The sequence below is a fragment of the Mastigoproctus giganteus genome, chromosome 6 (assembly GCF_048544385.1).
Source record: "Mastigoproctus giganteus isolate SK-2022 chromosome 6, ASM4854438v1, whole genome shotgun sequence".
In the NCBI taxonomy this organism is placed as follows: Eukaryota; Metazoa; Arthropoda; class Arachnida; order Uropygi; family Thelyphonidae; genus Mastigoproctus; species Mastigoproctus giganteus.
In genome coordinates this window covers 191,019,596-191,031,952 of record NC_143580.1, presented here as the reverse complement: position 1 = coordinate 191,031,952, position 12,357 = coordinate 191,019,596, and the positions used below count along the sequence as shown (strand labels likewise).

At 36.8% G+C, this 12,357-nt stretch overlaps 1 protein-coding gene across 1 annotated transcript in view; it reads left to right on the top strand.

The window, feature by feature from the left end:
- The window catches only part of LOC150084834 (proteasome subunit alpha type-3-like), a 114,295-nt gene that overhangs the window by 76,860 nt on the left and 25,078 nt on the right, over nucleotides 1-12,357 (top strand). Inside the window, exon 7 of the mRNA XM_090375578.1 lies at nucleotides 10,352-10,398. Within this exon, the coding sequence (XP_090231704.1) occupies nucleotides 10,352-10,398 (47 nt within the window). The remainder of the gene's footprint in view (nucleotides 1-10,351; nucleotides 10,399-12,357) is intronic.

Below are 12,357 nucleotides of genomic sequence, written 5' to 3'. Positions count from 1 at the left end.
ATTGCTTGACTATTTGATGCATTAAAAACATGTTAATAATGTTTATATTGAAAAATGATGTAAGGAAGTAATAGAGGCATGTGATGCAAGAAAGCAAGCTTATTTAGCATCAGCCCAAAAAAAAAAAAAAAAAAAAAAATTGCACATGAACATTCCTTCTAAAGGTTTGTTCCAGCAATCAACTACCCACTGGCTAAAGGCAAATTTCTGCACATCTATTTTATAACTGTTTTTCCTCAATTTGAATTTATTGTCCCTCAGGTTCATAATCTGAGCAAGAGGAAGAATCCCATAAGAATTGAACCTGCTCAACCTATTCAAGGTCTTATACAGATCGTCTCGCAGGTGCCTAGTCTCCAGACACTGCAATTTGCAAAGCTTAAGAGGACCCCCTCACCAATCTTGTTGCCCTTTTCTGTACTTGCTCAAGCGAGCTGGTGCCTCCGTAGCCAGGTGGGCAGGAGCAGCAGTGCATAGCACTTGCTTCTTGATTAGATCAGGGTTTGAGCCCGTGACCACCAAATACGGAGGATGCGGAAAAGTCGGGGAATGACCACCGCATATCCCCGGAGCAATATGGCCTTAGTTGCTAATACTCCTAAAAACCAAATAACAACAACAACAACAACTTGCTCAATCAACTCTACATCCTTCCTAAAATGAGCCTGACCATTGCCTTATACAAAGGGATAATCACCACCTTTTCCCTACTAGCAAAATTCCTGTATATCATTGACAATACCCCATGACCTGCTCTGACAGCCTGTCTGCACTGCTCACAAAACTTTGTATCTCACTGCCCAATTACTCCCAGGTCTTTTTCATTTTCTACCACCATAAGTGTAGTACCACACAGTTGGTACTTTTCTCTGGGATTACTTCTACCCATATGTAGTACTTTGCATTTGTCAATGTTAAACTTGAGATGCCACTTCTTGGACCATCTGCCCAACTTCTAGATCCTGTTGGAGTAGCACACTGCCATTACTGACATTAACTACCATGCCAACCTTTGTGTTATCTGCAAACTTCGCATTAAGCCTGATATACCTTCATCAATATCATTCATAAATATACAAAACAACAGTCGGCCCAACACTGAACACTGCGGGACTCCACTAATAGCATTAGTCCATGGAGAGCAGCCTCCATTGATTACCACTCTGCTTTCTCCCACTCAGTCACCCTTTTATCCATTATAGCAACTTGCCTTTAATACCATACTGCTCCAATTTGTACTGTAGTCTTCCATGCACAACAGTATCAAAAGCTTTCCTGAAATCCAAGTATACAATATCAAAATTATTTTTTGCATCCTGTTCCTTTGTAACCACATCATAGTATCCAATCAAATTTGTTAATCACAAACCCATGCTGTGTCTGAATTATTACTGCAGCCTTGTTTAGATGATTCTGCAATGTTTCTTTAACAAGTGACTCCATTATTTTCTCCGGAACAGAAGTTAAACTAACAGGTCTGTAGGGACTTCCCTCGAGTTCAAGGATGCTCTCATAATTATGGCTAAGGGTTTGCTTGCTTCTAATGCCACCTCTGATATAACTGGATAGATCCCATCCACCCCAGGTGCCTTTTTTTTTTGTTTACCTTCAACAATTTCTCCTCCACTTTGCATAAGTAGGCTTTACAGCATTGGCAAAAAAAAAAAAAAAAAAAAATCATTTTCCTGTTTCCACAACTTTGGGTGACAGTTTATTCTGATAATCAAATACTTTCTAGCTGAAGGAAAATTTTTGCTCATCTGTTTTGCCACCGTCCTTTTTCATTTTGTTTCTAGTGTGTAATTTAAGAAAGAGTAAGACTTTATCGGCATTTTCTTTCCTAATCTCCTTTAAAGCCTTAAACACTTCGGTTAGGCCACCACACAGATGCCTAGGTTCCAGATGCTAGAATTTACAGAACTCCAGTCTTTCCTGGTAAGAATATCATTTTGCATTCCAAAATCTTGTTGCTTATCTGAACACTGTCCGGCAGATGTGTCCTTCCTGAAAGGAAGTTTCCCGACCTGTAAGCAGTATTCAGGATGTAACCTAACCATTGTTTTATACAATGAGATAATCACTTCTTTGTCCAAGTTGCTGTGTATCACTGACAGAACCTCATAAACTCTTCTATCAGCTTTTCTGTAGTTCTTGGAGAACTTCATATCAGACTGTATAATGAACGCTAGATGTTTTTTCTTATCAGCTAACTACCTTGAGTTTGGTGCTACTCAAGCGGTACATTATTCTGGGGTTATTACTATGCAAACACATTATTTGCATTCATCATTGTTAAACCAGTTTGCCATTTTTGCCCATCTGTTTAGTTCGTCTAGATCTGCATGAAGTAGCACGTTAACCTTCGTGTGTGGTTGTATCATTACCTCCAAGCCTCTTTTCATTTATACTCTTTATCTTTACCCCACCTAGTGTATAAGTTATTCTTGAGTTGTTATTTACCAGATGTAGAACCTTATTTGACAGCATGAAAATGTAATTTTCATTTCTGTAACCCTCTTTGAAATCACTCCACATCATTCTGAAGACCCTCAGCTTGATTTGCATTGTTAATTACCCTCCTGAACCTTGCATCTATCATCTGCAGATTTTAACATCGTACCTATTATTTCCTCATCAATATCATTCAAGATCAGAAATAAGAGCAACCATAACTCTAAACCAGGGGTTCTCAGCGGTGATGATATCGCTCCCAAGGGGGGCAAAAGAATCATGTGTATTACAATGGTTTGTGGCTGTTCAAAGTTCATTTCTACCTGATGACATCTTATTCCTTAATATTTAATTTCTTTCATTGGGTTTTCTTTTCCCCTGAGACAACTGATTTTTAACATATAGGTATATTATATTAGGAGCGAGTGAGAAATTTGAATAAAAGGAAGATAGTGGGCATGATTTAATTCAACCGCCTTTGCTTTTCATAGGCATTAAATTCTTAAGTGCTTTCAGAGGTAATGTCTCTGCAATCCTTGACGTTTGTGCCTTTCTGACAGCTGTGACTTTGGAATTGGCTTGGTGGGCATGGTTTATTTATTTATTCGTTTGTTTCATTGGTCAATATGAGGCATGGATGGGATGAGGAAATGTTTGTATATGGTTTCTACTTTTTAAGCGACAATCAGTATTGATTTATTGTTTCCTTGTGGAAGTTGTTTATTTTTGATCCACAGTACTTTTGTGAGTGACATGGGCTATGAAAGTTAAATAAAAATAGTTTATATTTTATTATTTAATTCTTTGTAGTTATTCAGCCCATCATTAATCATGTCAATGCTGAAAAAAAAATGTGTAAAAAGTGTCAACAGTATCTGGATGAATATCTAGCTTATGGTGTTATTGAAAGCCCATATGATTCAAGACAGCCCATGTGTCTTATGTGTAATAGTTCTATTTTCAAATGAGGCTATAAAACTATCAAGCCTTTTAGATCACTTAAAAAGGAAACATCCTGATAAAGTTGGTAAACATATTGAATATTTAAAAATTTTAAAACAGAATTTTGAGCAATGTAATTGTTACTTCCTTATTTAAGAAGAACACACAAGCAAATGACGATGGAATGATTGCATCTTATAAAATTGAAGAAATCATTGCAAAAATTGGTAGTGCTCATACAGTTGCTGTGACTGTTATGCAACCTACATTAGAAACTGTAATTTCAACAGTGATGCATCAAAATCCTTCCAGTATTTTAAAAGCATTGCCATTGAGCAATGATTCAATTCGAAGACAAATCAATGAGATGTCAGTTAATATTGAAGAGTGGCTAATTGACAAGCTAAAAACAAGAAAATTTTTTATTCAGATTGATGAATCCACAGTTACTGACAAAAATGTCCTTCTAATGGCAAGCTGTTATTTCGATGATTGTAAATTGCAAGAAGAGATGTTTGTAAAATCTATAGAAACTGACTGTACTGGCACATCCATTTTTGCTGCTCTAAAAACATGGTTTGATGAAAAACAAGTTTGGAAAATTTAGTATCCTGTGCCACTGATGGTGCTTCCTCCATAGTTAGAACACATAAAGGTATGGCCACAGAAGACGGTGCGCTAACAAAAAAATAAAATAAAAATCCCACCACAATCTCAGGATTATCTTTTAATTTTATTTAATAGAATCTTTATTCACAAAGAATTTCCGGATTCCTGACGAAGGAATCCAGACCTGCTCTTATAAACATGGTGGCTAAAGGTTTGCTTGTCTCTTTTGCTGCCTCCATTAATATAACTAGATAGATCCTAACCACTCCAGGTCCCTTTATTACATTTCCCTTGAACAATATCTTATCCACTTTCCTCTCAGTTATCACAAAATCATTTAGCTCCCTTCCTGAATTTGACTCTGTCATCTGCATCCCTAAAATATACTTCTTCTTAGTGTAAATTCAGAATACTCAATCAGTTTGTTTGCAACCTGAACAGGATTATCAGCAATTAATCCATTCATACCGTAATCTGCCTTAGCTTGCCTAATGTCCTTTGTGACTTTATTGCAGACTAGTTTATATCTACTGTAGACATCTCTGTCAGCTTATAATTTATTTGCATCCCATGCATTTTTCTTCACTGCTACGAGTCTAGGTGCCTCCGTAACCAGGTGGGCAGGAGCAGCAATGCGTAGCACACGCTTCTTGATGAGACTGGTGTTTGAGCCCATGACCACCAAATACGGAGGATGCGGAAAGGTCAGGGAATGACCATTGCATATCCCCGGAGCAATATGACCTTAGTTGCTAATGCTCCCAACAACAACAACAAGCTATAACTCTCATCAATTCATCTGATATCCATTAGGTCTGTGCCTTGAATGAATTTCTTAGTTGGTGTAGTAAGCATTGTATAACATCCCTGAATGCTACCATTTAGAATTGCCACTGGTAACTTCATCAGTTAGCAAGGACACATGATGCAAGAAAGCAAGCCTATATAGCATCAGCCAAAAAAACACACACACACACCCTTCTCATTTCACCCATCCACTCGCTCCGTATGTTTGTATAGTTTTGTCTTGAATCTGTTTAAGCTATCAACTTCTACGACAGATGGAAGTTTGTTCCAGCAATCAACCACCTGCTGGCTAAAGGCAAACTTCCGCACATCTATCGGACAACTGTCTTCCTCAGTTTTAATTTATGCCCTCTCAGGCGATTATTCTGAGCAAGAGGAAGAATCCCATCGGCATTGAGCATGCTCAAACCATTCAAGGCTTTAATCACCTCAATCAGATCACCTCGCAGGTGTCTAGTCTCCAGACACTGTAATTTGCAAAACTTAAGCCTTTCTTCGTAAGAGCAACCCTTTGTTCCATTCACTAATCTTGTTGCCTGTCTCTGTACTCGCTCCAACAGCTCTACATCCTTCTTAAAATGATGCCTCCAGACCTGTATACATAAAGTACCCAAGGTGTGGCCTGACCATTGCCTTATATAAGGGGATAATCACCTCCTTACAAAAAATTCCTGTATATCATTGCTAGAAAAATTCCTGTATATCATTGACAAGACACCATGAGCTACTCTTGCATACCGTCTGCACTGCTCAGAAAACTTCATATCTGCCTGCACAATTACCCATAGGTCCTTTTCACTCGCTACCACTGTCAGTGTAGTACCACACAGTTGATACTTTACTCTGGGGTTTCTGCTTCCCATATGCAGTAGTTTACATTTGTCAATGTTAAACTTCAGTTGTCCCCTTTCAGCCCATCGGCTCAACTTTTCTAGATCCTGTTGCAGCAGCTACCATCATTTGTGTCATTAACAACCATGCCGACCTTCATATCGTCTGCAAACTTGGACATTAAGCCTGATATACCATCATTAATATCATTTATAAATACAGAAAACAACAATGGACCCAACACTGAACCCTGAGAGACTCCACTAATAACATTAGTCCACGAAGAGCAGTGTCCATTGATTACCACTCTGTCTTCTCCTACTCAGCCATCCCTTTATCCATAGCAGCAATTTGCCTCCAATGCCACACTGCTCCAATTTGTGTAGCAGTCTTCCATGGGCAACAGTATCAAAAGCCTTTCTAAGATCCAAATATATGATATCAAAGTTATTCCCTGCATCCAGTTCCTTTGTAACCACATCATAGTATCCAATCAAATTGGTCAGTCAAGACTTTCCCTTAACAAAACCATGCTGTGTCCGAGCTCTGAAGTCTTGTCTAGATGATCCTGCAGTGCTTCTTTAACCAGTGCCTCCATTAATTTCCCTGGAACAGAAGTTAAACTAATAGGTCTATAATTACTTGTGTCGCCCTTTGATCCTCCTTTGTGAATTGGGGTCACATTTGCACATCTCCAGTCCATGGGTACCTCCCCTGAATCCAAGGAAGCCCTCATAATTATGGCTAAGGGTTTGCTTACTTCCTTTGCTGCTTCCTTTAATATAATTGGATAGATCGCATCCACCAAGGGTCCTTTTTTATGTTATATTCAACAATTTCTCCTACACTTTCCTCTCAGTTATTACAAAATCATCTAGCTCACTGCCAGAGTTTAATTCACCTCTGGCATTCCCTTCCCTGAATAACTCCTCATATGTGAATGTAGATTCAAAATACTGATTTAATTTGTTAGCCACCTGAGCAGGATCATCAACAGTTGAACCATCAATATCTAGTGGACCAATCTGATTCATCCCTTTCCTTCTAGAGTTTACATAAGTAAAGAACTCTGCTGTTTTTCTTTGCATCCTTTACCAAAGATTTCTTGTAATCTGCCTTTGCCTGCCTAACAATTTCAACAATTTCTCTGTGACTTGGTTACAGACCAACTTATGTCTATCATAGGCTTCTGTGTCACCTGTTAATTTATATGTATCCCATGCATTTTTCTTCTCTGCCACATGGCTAATTAGTTCATCTGACATCCATTTAGGCCTTGCCTTGAACAATATTTCTTAGTTGGTATGAAAAGCCTAGTAGCTTCCAAAATTATTTCTTTGAATGCTTCCCATTTTGAATTTGCTGTTGGTAACATCATCAGGAATAGAATGTAAATACTGTCTCACCATATAGAATTTAAATACTGTCTCAGACCACCATAGTCACCATTACGAAAGCAAAAACCCTTCCCTTTACCCTTGATGGTAGTTACCTCTGAGTAAATCCCACTTCAGCACACTGTGATCACTGCCACCTATTGTTTCCTTTATCTGCAGATTCTTGATGCATGAAGAATCACTGCTGATAATCAGATAAAGAGTATTACTCTCTCTAGTAGCCTCCTGAACATGCTGCTGTAGAAAACAATCATCCAGTAAATCCAAAAAAGCCTTGCTAGTGTGTGAGTGACTAACCCACAAATTCCAACCAATTTCTGAGAAATTAAAAATCCCCCATTGACACTCTTATTTACTGGCCCACTATTTCTCTGCACAATTGCTCATTATACTCATCAGATTCATTAGGCCTATAACACACACCTACTCTCATTTTTCCTTTCCCTGTGCTTATGTCACACAAAACAGACTCAACATTGCATTGTCCACCAACATCGATTGGATGCACTTCCTTAGATTTTGTGTGTTTCTTAACTAACAGCATAACCCCCTCCTCCCTTCCTGACCTGTTTATCCTTTCTGTACACATTGTACTCCCCAAATTCCAATTCTGCACTGCTTATGTCTGTGTGACACTACATCTCTGATATCCCAACAATATCTGCTTTTGATTTCTTGACTAGCACTTCAAGCTCATAAAATTTATTAACTATACTCGTAACATTGGTGTACATGCAAGTATACATGCACCTGTTTCTACTCTTAGTTACCCTAACACAGCCCATGTATTTACTTGTTCTACTACAGCTCCCAAGAGTCCTGGAAATCCCCATTGCTTTGCTTTCCAGGCTGCTGCTCAATTGCATTTCAATATAAACCGTGCAAGAATCACTTTCACCTCTGCCAGCAGCTACTGTTAATTTATTAGTCTGTGTATCCCCCCCATGCTAGCAGTTTTCTGACCCACCTAACTCTGCCTCGATAGCATCAGCAAAAATTCTTGCACCCTTTCTTTTTAAGCAGTCTCTCCTGTTAACAAGCACAGACCAGGCTGAGAAAAATTTTACCCCTTGAGCCTTGCACAATCTCTCCAGGCCGAATTGATTGACAAGGCTCTCGTCATATACTTCCTCCTATCACGTCTGGCCAGAATTGCAGACACTTTCAAATTCAACCCTAACTCAAGGCTTTTTTTTCCACATTGATGACCTGTATTTATTAAAAAAAAAAAAAAAAAAAAACTGATTGGTTTTCCACAAAGATTTCTTGCTGATACTCCCAGAAATCTGTGTGTTTATAGAAGCAAGAGGTGCTACCAGCAGTTGGTCCCATTGCATAGAATTTAGAAACAGTCTGAGACCACTGTAGTTGCCTTTATGAAAGCAAAAACCCTTTTCCTTGCCTTTGACAATAGTTACGTCTTTAAGTAAATCCCACATCAATACAATATGATGACTGCCACCTGTTTGATCTGCATATAAATATGCAGAATCCTAATGCAGGAAGAGTAAACTGATAATCAGATCGAAGAGTATTGCTTTCTCTTCTTGCCTCTCTAACAAGCTGGAAACAATCATTCAATAAATCCACAAAAGTCTTGCTGCTAATACCAGCCCACAAGGTCCAGTCAGTATCTGAAAAGTTAAAATATGTCATTATAAGACATTCTGATTTACTGGCCTACTCAGTTTCTCTTTATAGTTGTTCATTATACTCATCACAGTCATTAGGCAAATAACACACTCCTCTCATTTTTGTTTTTCTATTGTTTATCTCATTCCAAACTGACTCAACATTGTACTGGCTACCCATGTCTATTTGATGCACTACCACTACCTTATCTATATAATAATTTGTTTGTGTTCCTCTATCCACGATTGCTCTTTGAACTTAAATAACTCAAAGACTTAGCAAACTTTTGACCTGATTCCTTTTGCAGTACGTTTTATTTAGCAGTAAAATTGGGGGAATCCAAAAAATTTTCTGTCTGATTTTTAAAACTCAAGAATTGAATTAGCTCCCAGTGTGAAACTAACTTGGCATTTAGTTTGAAGAGAATACAATTTCTGATGGGATTATATGAGATAAACCCTCATACAATCCCATCAGAACACCAAGTTTGCACTTAACCTCCTCATACTCTTTGCAACAAACACACACACACACACACACACACACACACAAAGGCATCCTTCTGGCTGTATCATGTACTGCTAGAGGTAGTTTTGCAAAAAGAGCACAAGTCACACACAACATAATTGTCATTCGTAGGAATACTGCCTTTGGAAGTCCTCCCCAGAACCAAAGCATTCCCACTACTTTGAGCTCTTTGCTTTTCTGCTATATTCTCAGGCATTGATGTTAGTCTAAATTTGATTTAAAATTATTTAACGGCAGGATAAGCTATGCTCTTTTAGATTATGTTACATTTTATGTGATAAAGTCACATTATTAAAACATTTGTATTGTTATAAATTATAATTTGTAGACCTCTTCTGATGCTGATTTACACTGCTACAAAATACATAGACAACCTCAAAGTGTTGCCTTTATCAATACTGTAAAAATTCAGATATATTCATCGATACAACACAATGGTGGCAGTTGACTGGTGTTTCTTAAGCAATATCAGAGGCCAGGTAACTAACAAATTTGCCAACTTAATCAGAGAATCACAATAATAACTACACTGCTGATTTTAAATCAAGAGTTTAGACTAAACAATTTTTAAACAATAAAGAAAGTTCCACCTAGCAGCTCCTGAAAAAGCTATGCATCCAGATAGCCTTGTTCAGCAGAAATTCAAATTTTTCGTGTTCTTTGTACTTTGAGGATGTGGTTGCAGTGGCTGTGCATTGTGTTGTATTATTAATTGTTATATTTTACCATGGAAGGAGGCCTGGACCTCAGAAATATAATGACTAGTAAATTAAATATGTGGTTAAAGTTTAAATTATCAAAAACCAATGCACTGTAGTGGAGTTATGTATCAAATTATTTATTCAGATTACTTCAGCACCCAAATGAAAAAAGATATAGGAATTGGATATACCTTGCTTAATTTTCTCATCAGAATATCTGAAATATGACAAGATGCACCTTATTGATAGAGAATAGGAGAAACTGTATTCTTGAATAGCATTATCGCTATTCAAGTCTAATATTCATGTAGTGTTTATATAGATAACATAATACACCAAAAGTGAAATTCCTCCACAATATAGAATACTGAACTTTTTATTGAAACAGTGCAAAAAAAAAAAAAAAATAATGAAATAAAAATTCAATTTTTGCAATAAAGGTGAATTTTTCAGCTCAAGAACATGACCTGTAAAGAACTTCTTAAAGAAGCAGCAAAAATGTAAGTCATTTAATAATTTCTTTATAATGGAGCATGATTTGACTTTTATTGTTATTATTAAATAGGAACTTTAACGCTGGCACTTGGATAAGTGACTTTTTTTTCTTCTTCTTTTTTTAATCTTTGATTTAAACGTTTGGAAAGTAAATTTACCAAGAACTGCATAATCCAGTTACAATATACTTCAATGTAGCATGGTGTTGGGGGGGGGGGGCAGACTTTAAATACCCACATTATAAGCTAGCTGTGTTATAGCTGAAAATAAAATTTTCCCTTTTTGCCAGTTTGTTAATATAATGCTGCTAGTGAATGAAAATGGGTTAAACATTTTAAATAGCAACTACACTGTTACTGTGAAGAAGTACTTCTAGCCAGAACCCGAATTGGCCACACTCACCTTACTCATCTGTTTCTGCTCACAGGAAATGATCCTCCCCAGTGCACGCACTGTTTGCAGCTGCTATCAGTGAAGCACATTCTGATTGAATGTAGCTTGTTCGACACTGCCCGACAGTCTACTTTCAGCTCCATCTCAAACCTCTTGTCACTCGACAGCATCATAGGTAATGACGCAAAACTCTCCGAATTTTTCACCTACTTGAAAAAAATTAAAATGTATGACCAACTCTAATTGCTCCCAGAGCAGTTATCACATGTATACTGACTTACTTTGATAGGTGCAATATGGCCTATGTAGCCCATGCGCCAGAAATCCCATAACAACAACAACACTGTTACTGTAGTTTTGTATTAATAATGATGTATTTTAAAATAAATGTTAAACAGCAGTACTTCATATACTTAAATAATAAAATTTCAGAATTGTTAACTTCATGTAATGGTCCCACCATTCCCAATGGGACATGTTTAAAGAGAATCCAGTTTGTACCATAGAATATAAACAGGAAATAAGGGACCACTCAGCTACATAATCAGCTTCACACGTATGCCTGCAACATCAATGAGAATATCACATCATCAGGGTTTTCAAGTTTTGGTTTCCGTGAGCTTTTTAGAGGAGTACAGTGGCTTCATTACATTTGCTACTTTCTTTTATGAAGGGTAATATTCTAATTTTATGCTGAAGTGAGCTATTTACATTTAATAACGAACAAGAGGAAATCTTCCTTTCTGATCTGCATTTAATGCCACAAAGTAACAGCTTAATTAGAATAAAATATATCAAGGTTCAGTATGTACTGTAGTTCTTTTCATAAAGATATAATTGTTATTAAGCTTTTTTTTTTTTTTTTGAACAAACAGAATTGTATGGCATATATGTGTGGGTTAGTGCTTAGCAGAGTTGAATGTTGGTACCTTCTGAAATCTCTTTTACAGCTGTGCAAAATCCAACAATCTCAATGTAAAGTTTTAGCTTGAAAAGTTATGATAATGCATTTCTGGAAATTTTCAAGGCAAAAACCAACATCTTGAGAAATAATTTTCTATAGCAAATGAAGTACAGCTGGTTTACATTGTGGATCAGAGTGTGGAACTTTTTTTATTATTTTTATTCAAAGATGTATTTCTTTGAGTTATAAACAACACAAGTTAATTTCACTGTATTGTAGTATAATTACAGAGAACACTCACTGCAGCCAGTAGTACATTAAAATTACATAAATTGTTCATCAGTTAATGCATACTTTGCTAATATACAGGAGCAGTGCAACACTTAGGCAAGCACTTTGGTTTGCATTCCTGGTAAGTTTTGATAATGTATTTAGAATAAGTTTTGAGAAGCTCCTGTAGGAGCAAAATGTTTTAATAAAACACTCTTCTTAACACTTTATATATATAAATAACTCATTATTAACTATAATTTCTTGTAAGGACTGACAGAGTGGTTTAAGTTAAACTTTATTAAAATAAATAGCATTAAAATATATATAAATAATAAAATAGAAGCTTTTGGTGCACACGAAGGGATATCTCGCCCCAAAAGCTTCCATTTTAGTT